At 37.7% G+C, this 17,908-nt stretch overlaps 1 protein-coding gene across 4 annotated transcripts in view; it reads left to right on the top strand.

The window, feature by feature from the left end:
* Positions 1 to 17,908, top strand: part of KIF2A (kinesin family member 2A) — a 58,830-nt gene that overhangs the window by 35,266 nt on the left and 5,656 nt on the right. For 2 of the 4 annotated variants that reach the window (XM_075739421.1, XM_075739422.1), the window contains exons 10-19: positions 776 to 866; positions 1,018 to 1,081; positions 1,494 to 1,585; positions 1,807 to 1,949; positions 2,651 to 2,855; positions 7,249 to 7,359; positions 12,395 to 12,462; positions 14,173 to 14,286; positions 15,320 to 15,470; positions 16,634 to 16,735. In XM_075739421.1, the coding sequence (XP_075595536.1) occupies positions 776 to 866; positions 1,018 to 1,081; positions 1,494 to 1,585; positions 1,807 to 1,949; positions 2,651 to 2,855; positions 7,249 to 7,359; positions 12,395 to 12,462; positions 14,173 to 14,286; positions 15,320 to 15,470; positions 16,634 to 16,735 (1,141 nt within the window). The remainder of the gene's footprint in view (positions 1 to 775; positions 867 to 1,017; positions 1,082 to 1,493; positions 1,586 to 1,806; positions 1,950 to 2,650; positions 2,856 to 7,248; positions 7,360 to 12,394; positions 12,463 to 14,172; positions 14,287 to 15,319; positions 15,471 to 16,633; positions 16,736 to 17,908) is intronic. The other 2 variants (XM_075739424.1, XM_075739423.1) reach the window with 1 other exon arrangement.

The following is a 17,908-nucleotide window of genomic DNA, read 5'->3' as shown; positions in this document are numbered from 1 at the left end:
TTTTACCTCTGTTGGTAACCCTCCATTAGCTTACCTTTTAGTTTTGGAATTTTTCATTAAATAATGGTGACAAGCAGCTGAAGTAGGAACAGTAACTCTATGGTTTTTCTTAAGTAAAAATAAATTTTATAAAACAGAAAAATGATACTTTGGATAATATTTTTTGGACACATCAAATAATAATTCAGGGATAAGTAGATTTTTCCATTCTGAAGAGCCTGGGTATCCATTTTCTTGAGCCTTTTCTCAGTGTGTGTATGTTCTCAAAATATTAAGATGTGCAATGTTGTTTTGGCCACTTGTCTTCTAAATTTAATCTTGGAAGTTGATTTAGGGAGAAAAAAAAAACCAAAAGCAAAACTATAGCAGAATTTTAGTATTGGCAAAACCTAAGTATGTGCTCCAGTGTCCTATTTTGATATCTTCTAATTCTGTCTTATTTAGGGAGCTCCAAACTCCGTGTAGTAAGCTGTGCTGTGTTGCATAATTAAAAGAAGGAAATTTTTTTCCTTAGGGTTTACAGGTGGATAATATTGTTGTAAAATAAATGGGAGAGACCTTGTAACTTTTATTTATTTATTTATTTATTTGGATATTTCAATGCCTTAGATCTGGCAGTCTCTTTAGTTCGGGAATTAATGTAGATATGTCCTTTGGACTCTCAAAATACAGGACCAGTTTTGTCACTTCTGGCCTTATAATTTGTAGCATCCTTGTGGTAGTGGCATCTTAAAGTAATTCAGTTTCTCAAGTACTGTTGTTTTTTGCATTTAAGGTTTACGGCTCGACCATTAGTAGAGACCATATTTGAAAGGGGAATGGCCACTTGTTTTGCATATGGGCAGACAGGTAGTGGAAAGACCCATGTAAGTATTTCTTCTACATGTCAGCAATACACTTTTTATGTATGATACACTTGTATAAGTTCTAATAAGTAACAAATACCTAAGTTACAGTTCTGTGATCTTTATGTTTGGGGTTTGGTTTTTGTTTTGTTTGTTTTTTTTTTTAATTTAGACTATGGGTGGTGACTTTTCAGGAAAGAACCAAGATTGTTCTAATGGAATATATGCACTTGCAGGTAAGACTTGGTCTTTTGGCCTTTTGCAAATTAGTTGAGATCAGTGACTTTTCTTCTCCCTGTGGTACTAACATAAGGGTCTACATATTTTGCATTACAGTGGAGCTTTGGTAACATGAAAAGTACTTCCTATATGTTTAGTCTTTGCATAGTAAAGTAAATGTATATATAGGTCACTTCAAAACATGTAATAAATATAACAGATAGTTAAGTTAATAATTTTGGGGTCTCCTGCATATTCCATTGTAATGTGGCAGTTAACACTGCAATGTTTTAGACGTGGTTGACTGAACTTATCTGCTACACTTGCAAAATAGGAGAGATACTGTAAATTACTGTTATGCTTTAATGAGTCTTCACTAAATGAAAATATGCAATGAGATTTCTTTTTATCCTGGAAATATATTCACAGCTCGAGATGTCTTTTTAATGCTAAAGAAACAAAACTATAAGAAGTTAGAGCTTCAAGTATATTCAACATATTTTGAGATCTACAGTGGTAAGGTAAGTAGCTGATCTTTCTCTGAGGAAGGTGGAATTTCTCTTTCACAAAAAAGACTTTGTCACATAAAAGATTTTTTTCCTCTTTGTACTAAAAGCTTTTTAAAAAACAATTCCTTACACTTCCAATCATGTTTTTCCATGGAATGATTTGCATATTTTGATTTGAAACAAAAGTCTTTTAAATCTCCTCTTTAACTGTTCTGTTTCCCCCTTCCGCTAAGGTTTTTGACTTGTTGAACAGGAAGACAAAATTAAGAGTGTTAGAAGATGGTAAACAGCAAGTCCAAGTGGTGGGATTACATGAACGGGAAGTGAAATGTGTTGAAGATGTTCTTAAGCTTATTGAAATAGGCAACAGCTGCAGGTATCTCCCATAGCTTCCACCAGTTTTTCATTGTACATTAAAGAATCAGAACATGGTTTTTTGGGGGTCTCTTCATAGTGATGGCTTTTTAATATGCAACATGGTTGCAAGAAAGGAATCTTCCTACCTTTTATATAAAGATATTTAGAGTTTCTGTGTCTTCAAGAGAGAAATAAGAACTGATTTTTCTACAGGATGTGAACTGCATGCATTATGTAACCAGCTTACTGACTTAAATTCACATCATTTATAATCTGGAATACTGCCAGATTCTTCAGCTCTGAAAGGCCTTGATATGTAGTGACAGACGTTAAGCGTAAAATTTTTATTTTTTTTAAGAATCCAGCTTCATTGTTTTTAAAATGATCCTTGTGCATAGTCTTCTGTCTGATCAGATAAAAATGCCATCAACTTTCTGTTATTCTGAAGTCTTTGAAGATCTGATTATTTTTGCTTTTAAAAGGGAGGTAAAATGTTACTAATCTTCCATTTCTGTTTGAAGAGAGTATTATTGTACTATGTACATCCAATTATTAGTGTTGTATCTCTGGTGTCGACAAGATCATTAGGCATGCTGTCAACATATGTAAGAAAATACTGGGCTGTGCCCTGAAAAAAATAGCATTCTGAGGTTAGTGCATTTAACATGTATGGTCCTTCGCCTGTTCATATGTCCTTCCCATCTCTCCTTTTGTTTAAAGGACATCTGGCCAAACATCTGCAAATGCACACTCATCTCGAAGCCATGCAGTGTTTCAGATTATTCTCAGAAGGAAAGGGAAATTGCATGGTAAATTTTCTCTGATTGATTTGGCTGGCAATGAAAGAGGAGCAGATACTTCCAGTGCAGACAGGCAGACACGACTGGAAGGTGCGGAAATTAACAAGAGCCTTTTAGCACTCAAGGTAACTGAAATGTTTCCATTGCCTTTGAGTAGGTGGAAACCTTCTACATATAATAGCAATGACTATTAAAACGAGTGTTTTTGCAGGCTTTGCTTGTCTACATTGTCTGCTGATGTGACAGGTAAAATAATGTATTGATTTTTCCTTTAAATGCCTGAAGGAACACTTGGTAATTACCAAGTAGAAACATTGCAGAAACATTGTGCTATCAACTTGCATGTCGTTAAAAAAAAACCCCCAAAACCCCTGACCCTCAACAAAAAATCCCCAGTCATTAAATTTGAAGTCTTTTCTGATATATATCTAAAATGGGAGGACAGATGACTGACTTTGGTATTCAAGGTCCAAAATACGAACTGGAAATATTTTTACTGATCCCAGTATTTCTTCTTTCTTTTTTTTTTAAAATAAAAAATAAAGTTACCTTTACAACATATTTATTTACTGCTGTTAATTAATTCACTAAAGCAACACAACAGCAACATATCCAGAAAGAACGAAAAAATAGATGAAAATAACACTTGAAAGTTAGAATCCATTTTTGACTACTCTTCTTTACAGCAAATTGTCTGTTTACAGATTTTCATACGTTAATCTAGGGCACATCAAGAGAGCTAAGAAATACTATTTAAATATTCATATGCCTCTTTTGGTTTGTTTTATAATGCTTGAAAGAGGTTCAGTCGAAATAGGGAAGTAATTTTTTGGTCGTCTCAGCTGGGAAAACAGGAGTTTTGAATGTCTCAGAACTTATCTCTGTTCTTGGTTAGTTTTGCTTAGGTTTTCTACTCTTAGTATCAGCACTTGGGAGAAGACTTCTTGTGGTGGGTTGACCCTGGCTGGGGGCCAGGTGCCCACCAGAGCCGCTCTGTCACTGCCCTCCTTCACTAGACAGGGGAGAAAAAGTACAACAAAAGGCTTGTGGGTCGAGATAAGGACAGGGAGAGATCATTCACTAAGTATTGTCACGAGCAAAATAGACTGAACTTAGAGAGGAAATTAATCTAATTTATTCCTAAGCAAAACAGAGTAGAGGAATGAGAAATAAAACCAAATCTTAAAACACCTCCCACCACCCCTCCCATCTTCCCAGGCTCAACTTCACTCCCAGCTTCAACCTCCGCCCCCGCCAGCGGCACAGGGGGACGGGGAATGGGGGTTATGGTCAGTTCATCACACGGTGTTTCTGCCGCTTCTTCATCCTCAGGGGGAGGACTCCTCTCATCGTTCCCCTGCTCCAACATGGAGTCCCTCTCATGGGAGACAGTCCTTCACGAACTGCTCCAGCGTGGGTGTCTCCCATGGGGTGCAGACCTTCTGGAACAGCCTGCTCCAGCATGGGTCCCCCACAGGGTCACAAGTCCTGCCAGCAAACCTGCTCTGGCGTGGGTTCCTCTCTCCACGGATCCACAGGTCCTGCCAGGAGCTTGGTCCAGCGTGGGCTTCCCACGGGGTCACAGCCTCCTTCAGGTGCCTCCACCTGCTCCGGTGTGGGGTCCCCCACGGGCTGCAGGTGGAATCTCTACACCCCCCCATCCTTCCTCCATGGGCTGCAGGGGGACAGCCTGCCTCACCATGGTCTTCACCACGGGCTGCAGGGGAATCTCTGCTCTGATGCCTGGAGCACCTCCTCCCCGTCCTTCTGCACTGACCTGGGTGTCTGCAGAGTTTCTTACATCTTCTCACTCCTCTCTCTGGCTACAAAAGCGCTCTCTAACTGTTTTTTTCCTTCTTAAATATGTTATCACAGAGGCGCTGATTGGCTTGGCCTTGGCCAGCAGTGGGTCTGTCTTGGAGCTGGCTGGCATTGGCTCTGTCAGACACAGGGGAAGCTTCTAGCAGCTTCTCACAGAAGCCACCCCTGTAGCCCCTCCTGCTACCAAAACCTTGCCATGCAAACCCAACACACTAGTACCTGACTCTTTGCAGATCTTACAAAACGCCACAAAATGTAACGTGTAATGTGTCATTACAAAATTGCATGGCACCCTAAAAATTGGAAGTAGCAGTTCCAAAACTGTGGCCTGTTTTGATTTAGCATCAAAGTAAATAATGCAAGCAACATTGTGTTGATGTTATCACTTGTTTCCAAATGTAACTGAATAAAAATTATTTCCTTTTTTTTCTTTTTTCTCCATTTTACTTGATTTTATACTGGCTAGTGCCTTCAATGCAATACCCATAAAACATACTTAGTTGATTTTCATACAACTTGTCTTTTTAATTATAGTGAAAGGTTCTGCTGCTGCTCTACTAGTGGTTGTAATCTAAGTTATATGAGGAAGGGGAAATTAAAATAAGTGGAGGTCTTGCAGATGTCTAAAGAGTGGTACAGGAAGATACAAATTTCCTAATATGTTAAGTTTTCCATTTTTCATCTATCTCCCCAAAAACATTACACAACTTTTTCCATTTGTATTCAAGACTCTTGAATTTATTGTCAAGTTTGAATTAAACTAGTATGTTCTGAAGAGTGATCTTTGGTGCTAATCCAAGATTTGCTATTTGCATCTGGATATCAGTCTTGTTTTCACCCGTTCAGATTTTTGGTACAGGAAGTTATTTCTGTAATGTCTCTACATGGAAGTAGTGTTTTCATTTTGTTACCTGGTTTTCTGAGCTGTGATGAAAAGCAAAAGTAGTTAAAAACTCCATTAATTTAGAAGCTGGCAGTGTCCTCCTATAATCCTTTTAATAATAAGGAGATAATCTAATTCTAGTTTTTCAAGAGTAAGCAAACTAAAAATCGTCATAGTAAATTAAAATATCTTAATTAAACTTGCTGATTGCCATATCAGTAATTCAACATACGCATTTCTTACTGTTTTTAGTTTGTAATGTCACTTGTTGAAAATCTGTTGCCCCTCTTCCTGTCTGATCTGCTTTTCTCCTTATATAAGAATAGTATTAATGTACAAATTAAAAAAAAATCAAGGAATGCACTGCCTTGCTCGCCTATTAGTATTGAGTCCTTTTTAGCATTTGCATGTGAAATTCACATTCAACAAGCTTCAGTCTTTCTGTTTATCTGAGCTGTGTCCATTCTATAAAATTCAGCTGGTGAGTTTTTTAAATAATCACTTTAGTTAAAGCCAACTTGCCCTTGTGTTTGTCCTGTCCTGTATCATGGCAGTTTTATTCTGAGCCTGGTTTTAGTTCTGTTTTATGCTGTTTCACAGTTGCAATGCTTTCTTGCATTATCATCCCACAGTTTCTTGCCTGGCTTTTGGAAGAAGCTGTTTCTAGGAAATTTCCAAAGGCCACAAGGATGTGGCTGCAGCTGGAGGATTAGCTGAACTACTGTAGAACTATTCATGTAACACAAAAACCATTCCATCTGTTAGTGCTGCTAAAAGCAAATCTCTAATTTGAAAAGCTTTTGAAGTATGGTTGGTTGAAGAAGTTCTGTGTGTTAGACGTGTTAAAACTGTACCAAGGAAGCCACGCATCTGAAGAGTTGCCTGTGCACAAACTATTAAGGTGAAGGCAGAGACTAGAATTAATGATCAAAATATGACAACAACAACAACGCAGAAATTTAAATTTAAACTTTTTTTTTTGTATAAGAAGTAATTTACTAGCTGATGTTAGACCTCTGAGTGGGCAGAAGTGATGTTTAGATTAGTGTGATCTTGGTTTGCGCTGTTGTACTCAGTTGTTGCTGTAACTTCTATAGTAATTTCATAATATTTACATCTGTACAGTATTTCTCACTGGAAGTCTCCAACCAATTGCAAATATTAGTTTAGCCCCATAGCCTTGTGAATGAAAGAGGAGACCTTATCCCTGTTTTTTCACATGAAGAATATTTTAAAACAGAGAATGTCTTACATTTTCAGGTGTTTTCCAATAACGAGTACATCAGTAGAGAGCTATGCTTACTAGGTTTGTGACCTCTGGAAGCTTTCAGAAGGTGTGTTTTCTTCTAAGCTGCAAAGAAATTTAGTGGTAGAGTCAGAATCAGAGCTACTGCTTTTAATTGATAGAGTTAACATGTGTCCCCGTCCATGCTGCTTCTGCTGGTGGAGGTTGTAGATCATTCAGGCTTTTGCAGCTGATAATCAGAAATAATTGTTAGTCTGGACATTTAACATCATCACTGATTTGTTTTGTTTTGTTGTTGTTGTTGGACACATTAGATGTTAACCTTTTGGACGAGATTCAGAAAGTTTTTAGGCTCCTATGTTATTTTTAAGTTCCTATCTACCTACTGAACTTAATGAGAGGTAAAAGCCTAACACTTCTTGAATCTAAGCTTTAACAGTATATTTTAATATTTTAGGGTACAGCAACATAATTAAGGCATGTATTTTCTGGTTTTGAACTGCATTTGTATTATATTTACTCAACCTATGTTAAAGAAAAATAAATAAACCTGTTTTTGTTCTTTCAGGAATGCATTAGAGCCTTAGGCCGAAATAAACCTCATACACCCTTCAGAGCAAGTAAACTTACTCAGGTGCTAAGAGATTCATTCATAGGGGAAAACTCCCGTACCTGTATGGTAAGTTGGTTGGTTAACTGTTTGTTCTAACAATTAAAAAGAGAAAAGACACTGAGAATTTAGGCTTTTGTGTTTAAAATTGGTCACTTGTTACTGGCAATATGTTGGACTTAAGTTTATCTACTAACTGACACTATATGTGAAGTGAGACTTTCAGCAGAGACATGTCAGGCAACTTGCTTTGTTCTCACTCTTTATTGGCCTTTCTTACTGCGTGTTGTAGTTTCTAGCTAGGCACCTAGCTAGAAACAGTTCTAGCTTGAGAAGTTTTTTTTTGTTTGTTTGCTTATTTTTAATAATGTCTTAATTATGTCAGAGTATTGTTTATTGACGCAGACTTTTTCCTGAAGTGGTGTAGACTGGAAGTACAGTGGTGAGTTATGATCTTTAAATGAAAAAGACAAATTTAAAATTGGTATCAAAGGCATCAGAATATGCTCTAGGCTGGTGAAGGGGTAAGTAGTTGGGATAGATGGGATGAATAATTGTGTATTGTATAAATGTGCATTTGCATCAGACTAAAACCCAGAAATTTTCTGTCACGCAGTGGAAAGGACAGATAAAAGCATTGATGTCCAGTCATTTTATTTGTGCATCCTTAACATTTCTCCTTATGGAAACTCAAACTCTCAGCAGTGGAGACCGATTGCTAGGCTTGTTTGTGTTGGTTAGTTTTCACTCTGGAATTAATTAGTGTAGAGGCCAGAGAAGTCTGCAGACCACAACATGAAAACCATGATGTTAGAGCAGCCTGCTCTTCCCTTTAGCTCTTAGGTATGGTTCTAGTTTGAAAGAGATGGTAAGAGAGCATTTTTTATTAATCTTTTTTTTCTCCTTCAGTTTTTTGATGAAAAGATAGGACTCTTTTCTTTCCACTGAGATATAACTTCATAAATCCTATTAAGGATCAGAAAGCTAAATTGTGCATCTCTCGTTAGTGTGTCCACACTGCTGAAGATTTGGAAAGTTAGCCTGTTGGAAATTACTCTCTGTACGTAGAATAATTAACATTTGTGAATATTTCATTAAGTTCTCACCATCACTCTTACCTCCTCGAAGTGTTAACAAGCTGTCTTTGTTTCAATGAAGTTTTTTATTTAATTGTTACTCTTCTCATAGAGTTGTCATAACATTTTTTACCATTTAAATGTGTCAGAATGCCATCAGGAATAATGCATGATCTATGGGTGTTCAATTTCTGATAAAGCTTGCATTCCTTTATTTTATATTCAATATAGTTCAAAATTAAGTAAAAAAAATCCCCTCTGAAAGTGAGTGGAAATATGCTTGAAGTATTTTTTTATTTTTTGCATTCACATAACTACAGTCACTTTACAATTGAGAATAAGAAAACCCTTTCATGATGAGATACTGCTTTCAAAGTAATTCTTCCGTTACTTTTCCATGTAGTTTCTCAGTACTGGAACCCATTGTGACGTTCTGGTTTTAGTTTTACATGTAATTTTTATCAAGAATTTGATCAGCAAAGTTTTTTCTAAGATACTGGTGTGGGAAGAAGAACACTTGGGTGGCTGTGGCTAACCTTGATTTATAATTGAAAGGAAGTAGGGAAATAAAATAAACCTACACTGCGTCTTTATGTTTGTTTGAATTGAGCGCTTGCATTTGCAGCACTTGTTCCTGTGATAACTAGATGGATGCAGAATAAAGCTGCCTGTCTAGCTATCTGACTGATTTCTGAACAGCATATATTGATTTGAGTGAGGTGTAAGAGATACCTTAGCCTGGAATTACCTCCATCCTCTCCAGTTCCCTGGAAACAACAGATTAGCACTCCACTTGCCAGGTGGTGGGAATAGTGGATAACAATCAGCAGCTTCACCCCTCTTCTGGGTATTCCTTTGCCTCTTTTATCAAGACAATTTATTCAGCTTTCCATTGTGGTATTTACAGTTGGCTCCTTGGCAGGGTGTGCCTGGTTTGTAAGCATGTTCATGTGCAGGTTTTATATCATACACTGCAAAACTTTACTCATGAAATTTACAGGGAAAGAAAAGGGCAAGTCATTATGGTTTATGATAGCTAAAGTTGAACAGTGTTATATTAAAAAGTACTGAGCCTGCAGGTGTGCTGACTGCTAGTTTGCAGCAGAGCCATGTAATTAACCGTGGTGCTTCAAACTTCTAAAAGTGAGTGCAAAAATAGTTTAATAATTAATAGTTTACTTTCACATTTCTACAGTTGACTGTATAGATCATTGTTATATTCCCTAGAAGTGTCTACTTTATGTAAATTAAAGCGTAGAAGAACTTCTTAGTTATAACTGTCACAAGATGACATGTAGATCATGATAATATTTCCTCCAAAATATTTTAGCCTGTTACAGGCAAAATAAATTAGTGAGTTTGCAACATAGAAATATTATTCAGTTGGAAAATATTCAAATTTGAACATGTAAGATGTAAGGCCTCTTTTAAGATGCTGGTTTTGCTTGTCAGCACATATTTATTGTAAACGGATTCCTCAACAAGACAAAGATTGGATCCAGTGTTCTAAAGTGTTGTTAGAGAGTAAGACATTTTGCAAATATGTGGCGCTTTTCAATATGGAATGCATATAAGATCATGTAGTAAAAACTTGTGATTTTAACTTTGTAAGAGATTCTTGAAAAGTCCTGGTATGAAATACCTCCTTGGGCCATTTGGTTTCTGACATACTAATCTGTAAGTGGGATATATGAGTCAAATTTATTTGCTAATTTCTACACTTCATTTTTATTTGGCTTTTCTTTTTATTGTTTATGAACTTACTGTTGCAATTTTAAAAGTTATCTCTTTAGGGATGGAGCATTCTCTTTTGTATATAAGGTTAAACTATGATTTGGAAACTTTTTTTTCCCTTCAAATTTTAAAAAACTCTTTTGAAAATAACTTCATAATGTGGATAGTTATGACTAGGATCTGTTTAAGTCTAAAGAAATCCAGAAACATACAGTCAGCATAAATAGGTTGTTTTGAACTTTATTAGTTATTGCAGTTTTACTGAAGTCCTTGTCCTTAAATAGTTTCAAAAACCATTTAAAGTTGTTTTAAGAGTTACCTAGTAGGAAGAAGTTCTTTACTGTGAGGGTGGTGAGGCACAGGAACAGGTTGCCCAGAGAGGTTGTGGATGCCCCATCCCTGGAAGTGTTCAAGGCCAGGTTGGATGGGGCTTTGGGCAACCTGGTCTAGTGGAGGGTGTCCCTGCCCATGGCAGGGGGGTTGGAACTAGATGGTCTTTGAGGTCCCTTCCAACCCAAACCATTCTATGATTCTATGATAACGTATCATCACAATTTGAAATTTGCAAGATAGCTACATAGAATAGTCTCATTTTCTAACCAGTGGTGCATCCTTGACTTGCTGCAGTCATAGCTGAAGTGCCCAGACCCCTCAACCCTCTGGGGTGGGAGAGGGAACCCCAGACTTCAGTGTCCGAAAAGGGCCATTGATCCCACTGTGGTGAATTATAAGCAATGTAGACACATTTGAAATAGGAAGAATGGTAACTACGGGCCTTAAAGATATTCCTGTCCATAAATAGTGCAGTTTTTTGCATCCTCATTTTGAATTACGAATAAGGAAGCGAGCAACAGAGAGGTTGGAGTCCTCTTGTCCTGCCTGGACCAGGCTTGTTGAGGCATGAGGACACATGATGTAGCTTGTGTTCAACAGACTGAGTCTTGTACGCGGGTTCCTGTGCCCTGAACAGGGTATCTGCATGGCTATGGCAGCGCTGCCCTCTGGCAGCTGTACCTTACATGCTTCAAAGTGTTGAGTAGTCCCCTGGTGTTAGGGCAGTTGCCCTGTGTGCTATGCTCTGAACATTGAACTGACGGAAGAGATGCACGCAGCTTTCATGTTAAATGAGCAGAAGGATTTTAGGAACTTGTAGTTTTTTGTTGATTACAGCCTAGAACACTTTATGTGTAAAGGCACATGCAATCACATGATTTTTTTTAAAATCTACATTTGTTGTTTTCATTAGTAACTGATGTGTACCATTGTTAGAGGTTTAAACTTAAGTCTGTATGGTAGCAGGCTCTTTAGACTTTCTGACCCCCTCCCACCACATATTTTTCCTTTCTCCCCAGTAGGAGAAATTCCTCTCAGGATGACTACCCGTGATTTTGTACAGTAATGGCAGCAGCAGGATGAAAGAGAAGACCAGGATTATCTAATCTTCATCAGTTTCAGTCTCCTGATGCTGTGCTGCCACAAAAAATGTTAGTGTGTAGGATCATAGAGGTGTTTGTCCTGGGTAGTGCCTTTATGGCTTTCCTGAAAGGGGCACAGATGAAAAAAATTGGACTACTGGGAGAAGCTAGGACAAATAATGATGCCACTGTTGCCTGATCACACTTATTATTTTTGCTGAGTGCTGGAAAGAAGGTGAGATCTTTAGAGTATTTTATTTATCTGGAAAAGGAAAGACCTATAGATTCCAGATACATCTGATAATAAGTTAGCTATCAAGTAATGTTTACAGATAACTTCTAATTGAGAAAAAAAAATATCTTTACTTAGGAAAAAATTTAAACACATCCTTACCATTAATACTATTGAGTACAGTTTTGGACTGTGGCCAAAATAGATCTTTGAAATCTGTATACAGTCTGTTTGAACGGAGAACAGCCTACAAAGATATAAAAAAATAAGAATCTGGTAATTGTTTGCAGGATATATTAGATTTACTTTTTACTGAGTTGTTTATTTGCCTTTTCGAGGAGTCTTTATTTTTTCAGTTAGAATTTTGCATTTAGACGTTATGCTACCAAGACAGTGAGATGAGGGAAGTTGACTGAAATGTCTATGAATTCTTAGTGTTCCAGATATGGTTAAAAAAATTAAATTGAAGCTTTGACTTGACATCTGTCTCCTTGACATGTCATTGTATAAGAACAGCTGTACATGGTAGACAGTTTTTGTAGAAGATCTCAAATGAAACTGGAGATTAAAAGATAAAGTTAATTTGAATTCATCTACTGTTTCATCTGTACAAAGTGATTTATTAACGTGTGGCTTGTTTTCTCCAGATCGCTACAATTTCTCCGGGGATGGCATCATGTGAAAACACTCTAAATACACTGAGATACGCAAACAGGTATGGAAAACATTATTGCTTATAGCTATACTGACTGTTCATCACTGACATTTGGAATACTGTTGTTCCACGATGCAGAATTATTTTAGCTACTTGAATAATTTTATCGTACTTGTGTTTCTTAATAAGATGAAAACCAAATTACTGATCCAGGCTCATATTTAATTTGAATTGTCATTTTTTTGTAACCATTACAATTAGTCAATAGGAACTGCATTTAATCTATTATCCAGATAATATGTGTTGCAAGGAATGTTAGAAATGCCCCTACTAGTTTTCCCCCTGCTCTGGAGGCACCATCTCTTGGATTAGGGTTAGTCTGTATTCATGATGATTCCCTGGGGAATATGAAATATCTTTCTGCAGTGTGGGGTTTTTTTCATCCCTTTGGTTGAATTGCCTGCAGTTGCCATTCTGTTCCATGCATATACATGAAATTTTATACTTCCCAACTTGAGGCAAATATCTGAGACCCCTCAGTAAAGGGTCAGTTAATCCACCAGGGACTTTACAATCAGTGTAGAGAAATTAGCACTTCCAGGGGCTGATGCAGCACCTCTGAGACGTGTACTGCTCTCTGAAAGTGTTCATCTATCTTCTGTGAGTGTGAAAGGAGCCCTCCCCTGCTGCAGTTCTCCTTCGTTAATTGTCTGTGGAGATGTGGTGATCCAGTCCTGCATGTCCCTCCAGTCAGACTGTGACCCAGAGACCCCTCCGTGCTTTGCTGCCAAGAACAAAGGAGGCAAAACAGCGTCTGGGCAATCAGAAACCCTGCCTGGGCCAGGAGAGGCTACCATCTTAGTGGCCTGCTTGCCCCAGTAAAAAGCAGAACCACATCTGCGGCTTGTCTGGGCACCTCTGGCCAGTAGCTAACTGGGCACAAAAGGGCTGCTAGGAAAGCTTACCACCCGCTCCTCTTGGTATCTGAATGTCTGTCTCTGGATCAAGGGAGCTAGTAGCAAATCTGCCTGGCTCGGACCAGTCTGTGTGATTTACTTCCTGGCGAGAAGGAGGCATCTGCTCCCCTGCTTACAGTCACATAACGAAGGACCCTGCACATTGATCAAGATTTACTGGATGTTTTACCCCGTATAGAATATGCATTGCTGAAGTGACTCCAGAAGAAGACACTACAAAACTAATTAAATGCCTGTTTCTAGTATACTAAATAGTTGTGCTGAAATGGTTTCTTCCCCTTAGAGTTAAATCTGTGTGTTGTTTTGGAGTAAATGCCAGTCACTCTAAAGTTGCTTCATGTGTTTTCTGTAGTATTTTAGTTTTTTTCTAGCAATACATCATTTTCATAATACAGTTAGTTTTAGGTGCTGGAAACCAGCGTGTGTGTAGTGTAAGACAGGACAGAAAAGAATTTTGTAGCTGTAGTGGTTTGATATTTTAAAAGGAGCTATTAGTGGAATATTGAATGTAAAGCAAATTTTATTAACTGCATGACTGAAATCTGGAATTATGCTTCTGAAAACACTGCTGTTATAGTCCCCTGCAAATGAGCAGCACTAGTTTTGTTCATTTTCTTAGTGATCTGTAACTCTGTTTACAGAAGATTTAAATATGTTGGCACACTTGTGTTTTAATATAAAAATAATTTTATAGTTAAACTATTACAGAAGTATGCTAAACAAAGAGTTGTCATTTTAACTGTGTTTATGAGAACATTTTCTTTTAATTTGCTGCTGTATTTTGCTGCTGCAGAGTAAAGGAATTTGGAATTAGTCCTTCGGACATTCCCTTCTCACAGGGTAGTGGCAGTCGCTCTGATCTCTCTCCTTCCTATGAGTATGACGACTTTTCTCCTTCAATCACCAGGTCTACTTCATTCTATACGTGGAATCTTTATTTTTAAGTTTTCTCTTTGGCTATGTAACTTTACAGACCAACCTTTCATTAGTCCCCTTGCCTTGAGTCACACATACTTTGTTTTTATTTTGTTTGGCAGGTGATGGTTCTGCATGATCTGCAATCATCTTCCCAGTATTTTGTTCACCCTCCTTAAACATCCACACTCTGTAGCCAGGCTTGCTAGTTTCCTTCATACGTTTTTTTAAAAATGGTGATGTCACCTTTGTACATTTAGTGGACCAAATGTGAGAGGTCTGTGTTTAGGGTAGTTTGAAAATATCTAATTAAAAAAGAAAACAATTTTCATCCATATATATTTTTAAAACTTTTCATCACTCTGAAGATGAATGTGAAAGTTTTCATTGTAATAAATAAGTGCTACTTAAAAAAATGTTTTTCCCCTAAAAAAAAAAAAGACTATGTTTTAAAACTTGCTATACTTGCAGACTTTGATGTGCCTGTTTCATAAACTGGTTTTTAAATGGGCCTTTTTTTTTTGACAGAATAATTATCAATCTTTTAAACTATTTTTCATGCTGCAAGAGCTTACCATTTTAATAAGATTTTTTCACCTTTGAAATTATTTTAATTAAAGGATCTGTTCATTCTCTGAGATACTTGGTTGCAAATTATTATTTTCTTCAGAATTCTTGGTGGATTTGCTTATAACAGCTAGTGGGGTACTGATTTTTTTATTGAGGGTTTGGAGATCTTTGCGCTCTCAACGGTTAATGAGTAATAAGATTTCAATCCGAAAATGCCTCCTGCTAGAAGATGGATTGTAATCCATCTGCAAGTAGTTGAAATTAAATGATCCATGCTTTTTAGGAGTTGGACTAACATCTTTTTGTCACTGAAAGTACACTAAATTTGTGAAGCTGACATCATCATCCTTATTAAATGAATTAATTGCGCATAAACCCATAGAACTTTATTTTTGGTTGTGACTCTTCTGGACAGGAGGTTACTAATTTATAAATGAAACATTTTCTGCTCGTAGGGTGAAGGAGCTGACAGTGGATCCTAGCATTGCGGGAGATATCCGTCCCATTATACACCATCCTCCCAGTCAGATTGAGGACTTGGAGACACAGTGGGGTGTGGGGAGCTCTCCTCAGAGAGATGATCTCAAACTGCTTTGTGAACAAAACGTGAGTGGCTTACAGCAGTACATGGGAAGAGTGGGTGATAAATACGATGGCAGAGCAAATCCAGAGTCATGTGCATTTGTAGCCTGTTAGCAAGATCATTAAGTAAATTGTGATGGTGTGCCCCCCCCCTCCACGTTAAGCCATAAATACCAGTGGGGATCGTGATGGCTGCGTCTGACTTATGCTGGAATTTGGGGACGGATGGCAACACGGTGGCTGAGGGCTGTCTGGAGCAGCGACCCAGATGTCTTGCTGGTGTGCAGATATGACTAAGTTACTTTATAAATAGTGGACAGCCCAGAACCCCTTGAGCTCTACTGCACGGCAGCAGGCTGCGTGCCAGGAGCTCCCCTTGAGTAGGGATGCCACTCAAGGTTGTTCCTCGAGGTTTTGAGGCCGAGATTCCTTGCTGCAACAGATCCTCAGTAAGTGACTAATGGCATGCTAAACTTTGAAATACTAGCTAAGTGATATAAAGGATTGATTGTGCGAATATAGTCCTTTAGACATAAATCATTGATCAAGTGTGGGACTAGGACTGGATCCAGCCACACCTGGGCTCCTCTCTGAGGAGTTTAGAAAGCAAGGGTGTCCTTTCTGAACCTCATGACTCAACAGGAGTTGAGCATTCTTCTAATGTTTTAATCAGCATGTACATTTTACATTTTTCACCTTACATTTATTCCACTTTTTTTTTTTCCCAAAGGATTAATTTAATTTTTATTTCCTGAAATGTATTGAATGTAATTGCTGTTTCCCCCCCCCTTTTTTTTTAAAATGGTTGTCTATTGTGATATCCACAACAAAAAGCTCTGACAGAAAACCAGAGTTTTCTGTAGGCATTAAAACCTACTAGCATCCTTCCCTTGTGACTTCCTCTTCATAGTATTTTTTTAATGGGAAATACTCTGTTTTCCTATATTCAGGAGTAGTGGCTGGACATTTTTAGTCAATATGCATTAAATTTAACTCTGTGAACATTTTTAATTTATTGCCCTCTCCATTCATTTCTGGAGATTTTCTTGTTAGAACTATTAAATTCTATTTTTGACAGATTCTGCCTTCTGCATATTTCTTTTTATGTTCTGTGATGAGATGGATCACAATATATTTCCTGTAGCCATGGTTCTTTCCAGACTAACAAGCCTAACTGTTGTTTTCAGGAAGAGGAAGTTTCTCCGCAGTTGTTTACTTTCCATGAAGCTGTGTCACAGATGGTAGAAATGGAAGAGCAAGTAGTTGAAGACCACAGGGCTGTCTTCCAGGTAAAAAATAGAGTTCTACTTTGTTTTGTCCTGATCCAGGATTTCAGGTTTTCCCAATGAAAGTGCATACTGTTGAAGATGCAGGTTATGATCTGGTCATTCCGCTGCTGTCAGAGATTTCTAAATTGATTTATTATGCTAAGCCCATTGTAGTAAACAAACAGGGACAGATCCCATAACCATTAATCTTTGTCCTCATGTTGAAAGAGAAGCGTATTTCCATATCATCCCAGAAATATGGTAAAATTTTCACTTTCTTTGCAACAAACATTCCTAAATAGATTGTATTCATCATAAGAAAAGTTGTTGTTTTCTTTTTACTATTTTTGCTATTCACTATATTTTCTGTTGTAGTCCTTTTCCAGCATTAGTGAACGTGGGTTTTTTACACTAATTGCAGGGACTTTATTCAGATTGCTCTTGAAATTTTTAATTTCACTGTCTAATCTATGCCAGTATTCCTATCCCAGAGCTAGCAGTTAATAGTAATGCCTCTACCAGCACCACTTCTGTGTGGTCATCTCCCTCCAAGATACTGCAGTACTCCCTCCAGCTATCTCATTTGAGTATCCTTTTGTGACATCTCTCTCTGAGATACTGAGATGCAGAAGAGATACATACATGTCTAACTGCCTGTTTGCCTCCTTTTTATGGACACACAAAGGTTTTCACTTGCTATTAGTCAGGGTCTTTGGAAGGAATACTGCCTACACAATGTAATGCTGATCAGTGCCACGGAGCGTTTTACATTCACAAAATAAATAAACTTATTACTACAAGTATGAGTAACTAGTTTTCAGAAGGAAATGTGTTCATTATCTTCTGTTCATAACCTTAGAGTCTTTAGGCAGGCTGTCCATTTGTCACGACTGCTGCAAAAGAACAGCAGCGCATTAAACCTGTAGGGAATACACCCATCTCCTCAATTTAGGTATCTAACTTAGTGGAACATTGATGTGTGTTCATAATACAGTAGGATGCTAAATAACACATTTTACAACAGATGTAGAGATTTAGTTATTATGAAACATTAGCCCTGAAGTAAAACATGCGTAAGCGTGAAAGTCATACACCCCATATGCTGTAGCTGTGTCTTAACGCTTGCGACTTATGGAGAGCCAAGCTGCATTAATTTAAGATGTTACTGCCTCTGTGTGTCCTTCTGGCCTTCTC

Source organism: Balearica regulorum, chromosome Z, assembly GCF_011004875.1.
Source record: "Balearica regulorum gibbericeps isolate bBalReg1 chromosome Z, bBalReg1.pri, whole genome shotgun sequence".
In the NCBI taxonomy this organism is placed as follows: Eukaryota; Metazoa; Chordata; class Aves; order Gruiformes; family Gruidae; genus Balearica; species Balearica regulorum.
This window is presented reverse-complemented; position numbering and strand designations above follow the sequence as displayed.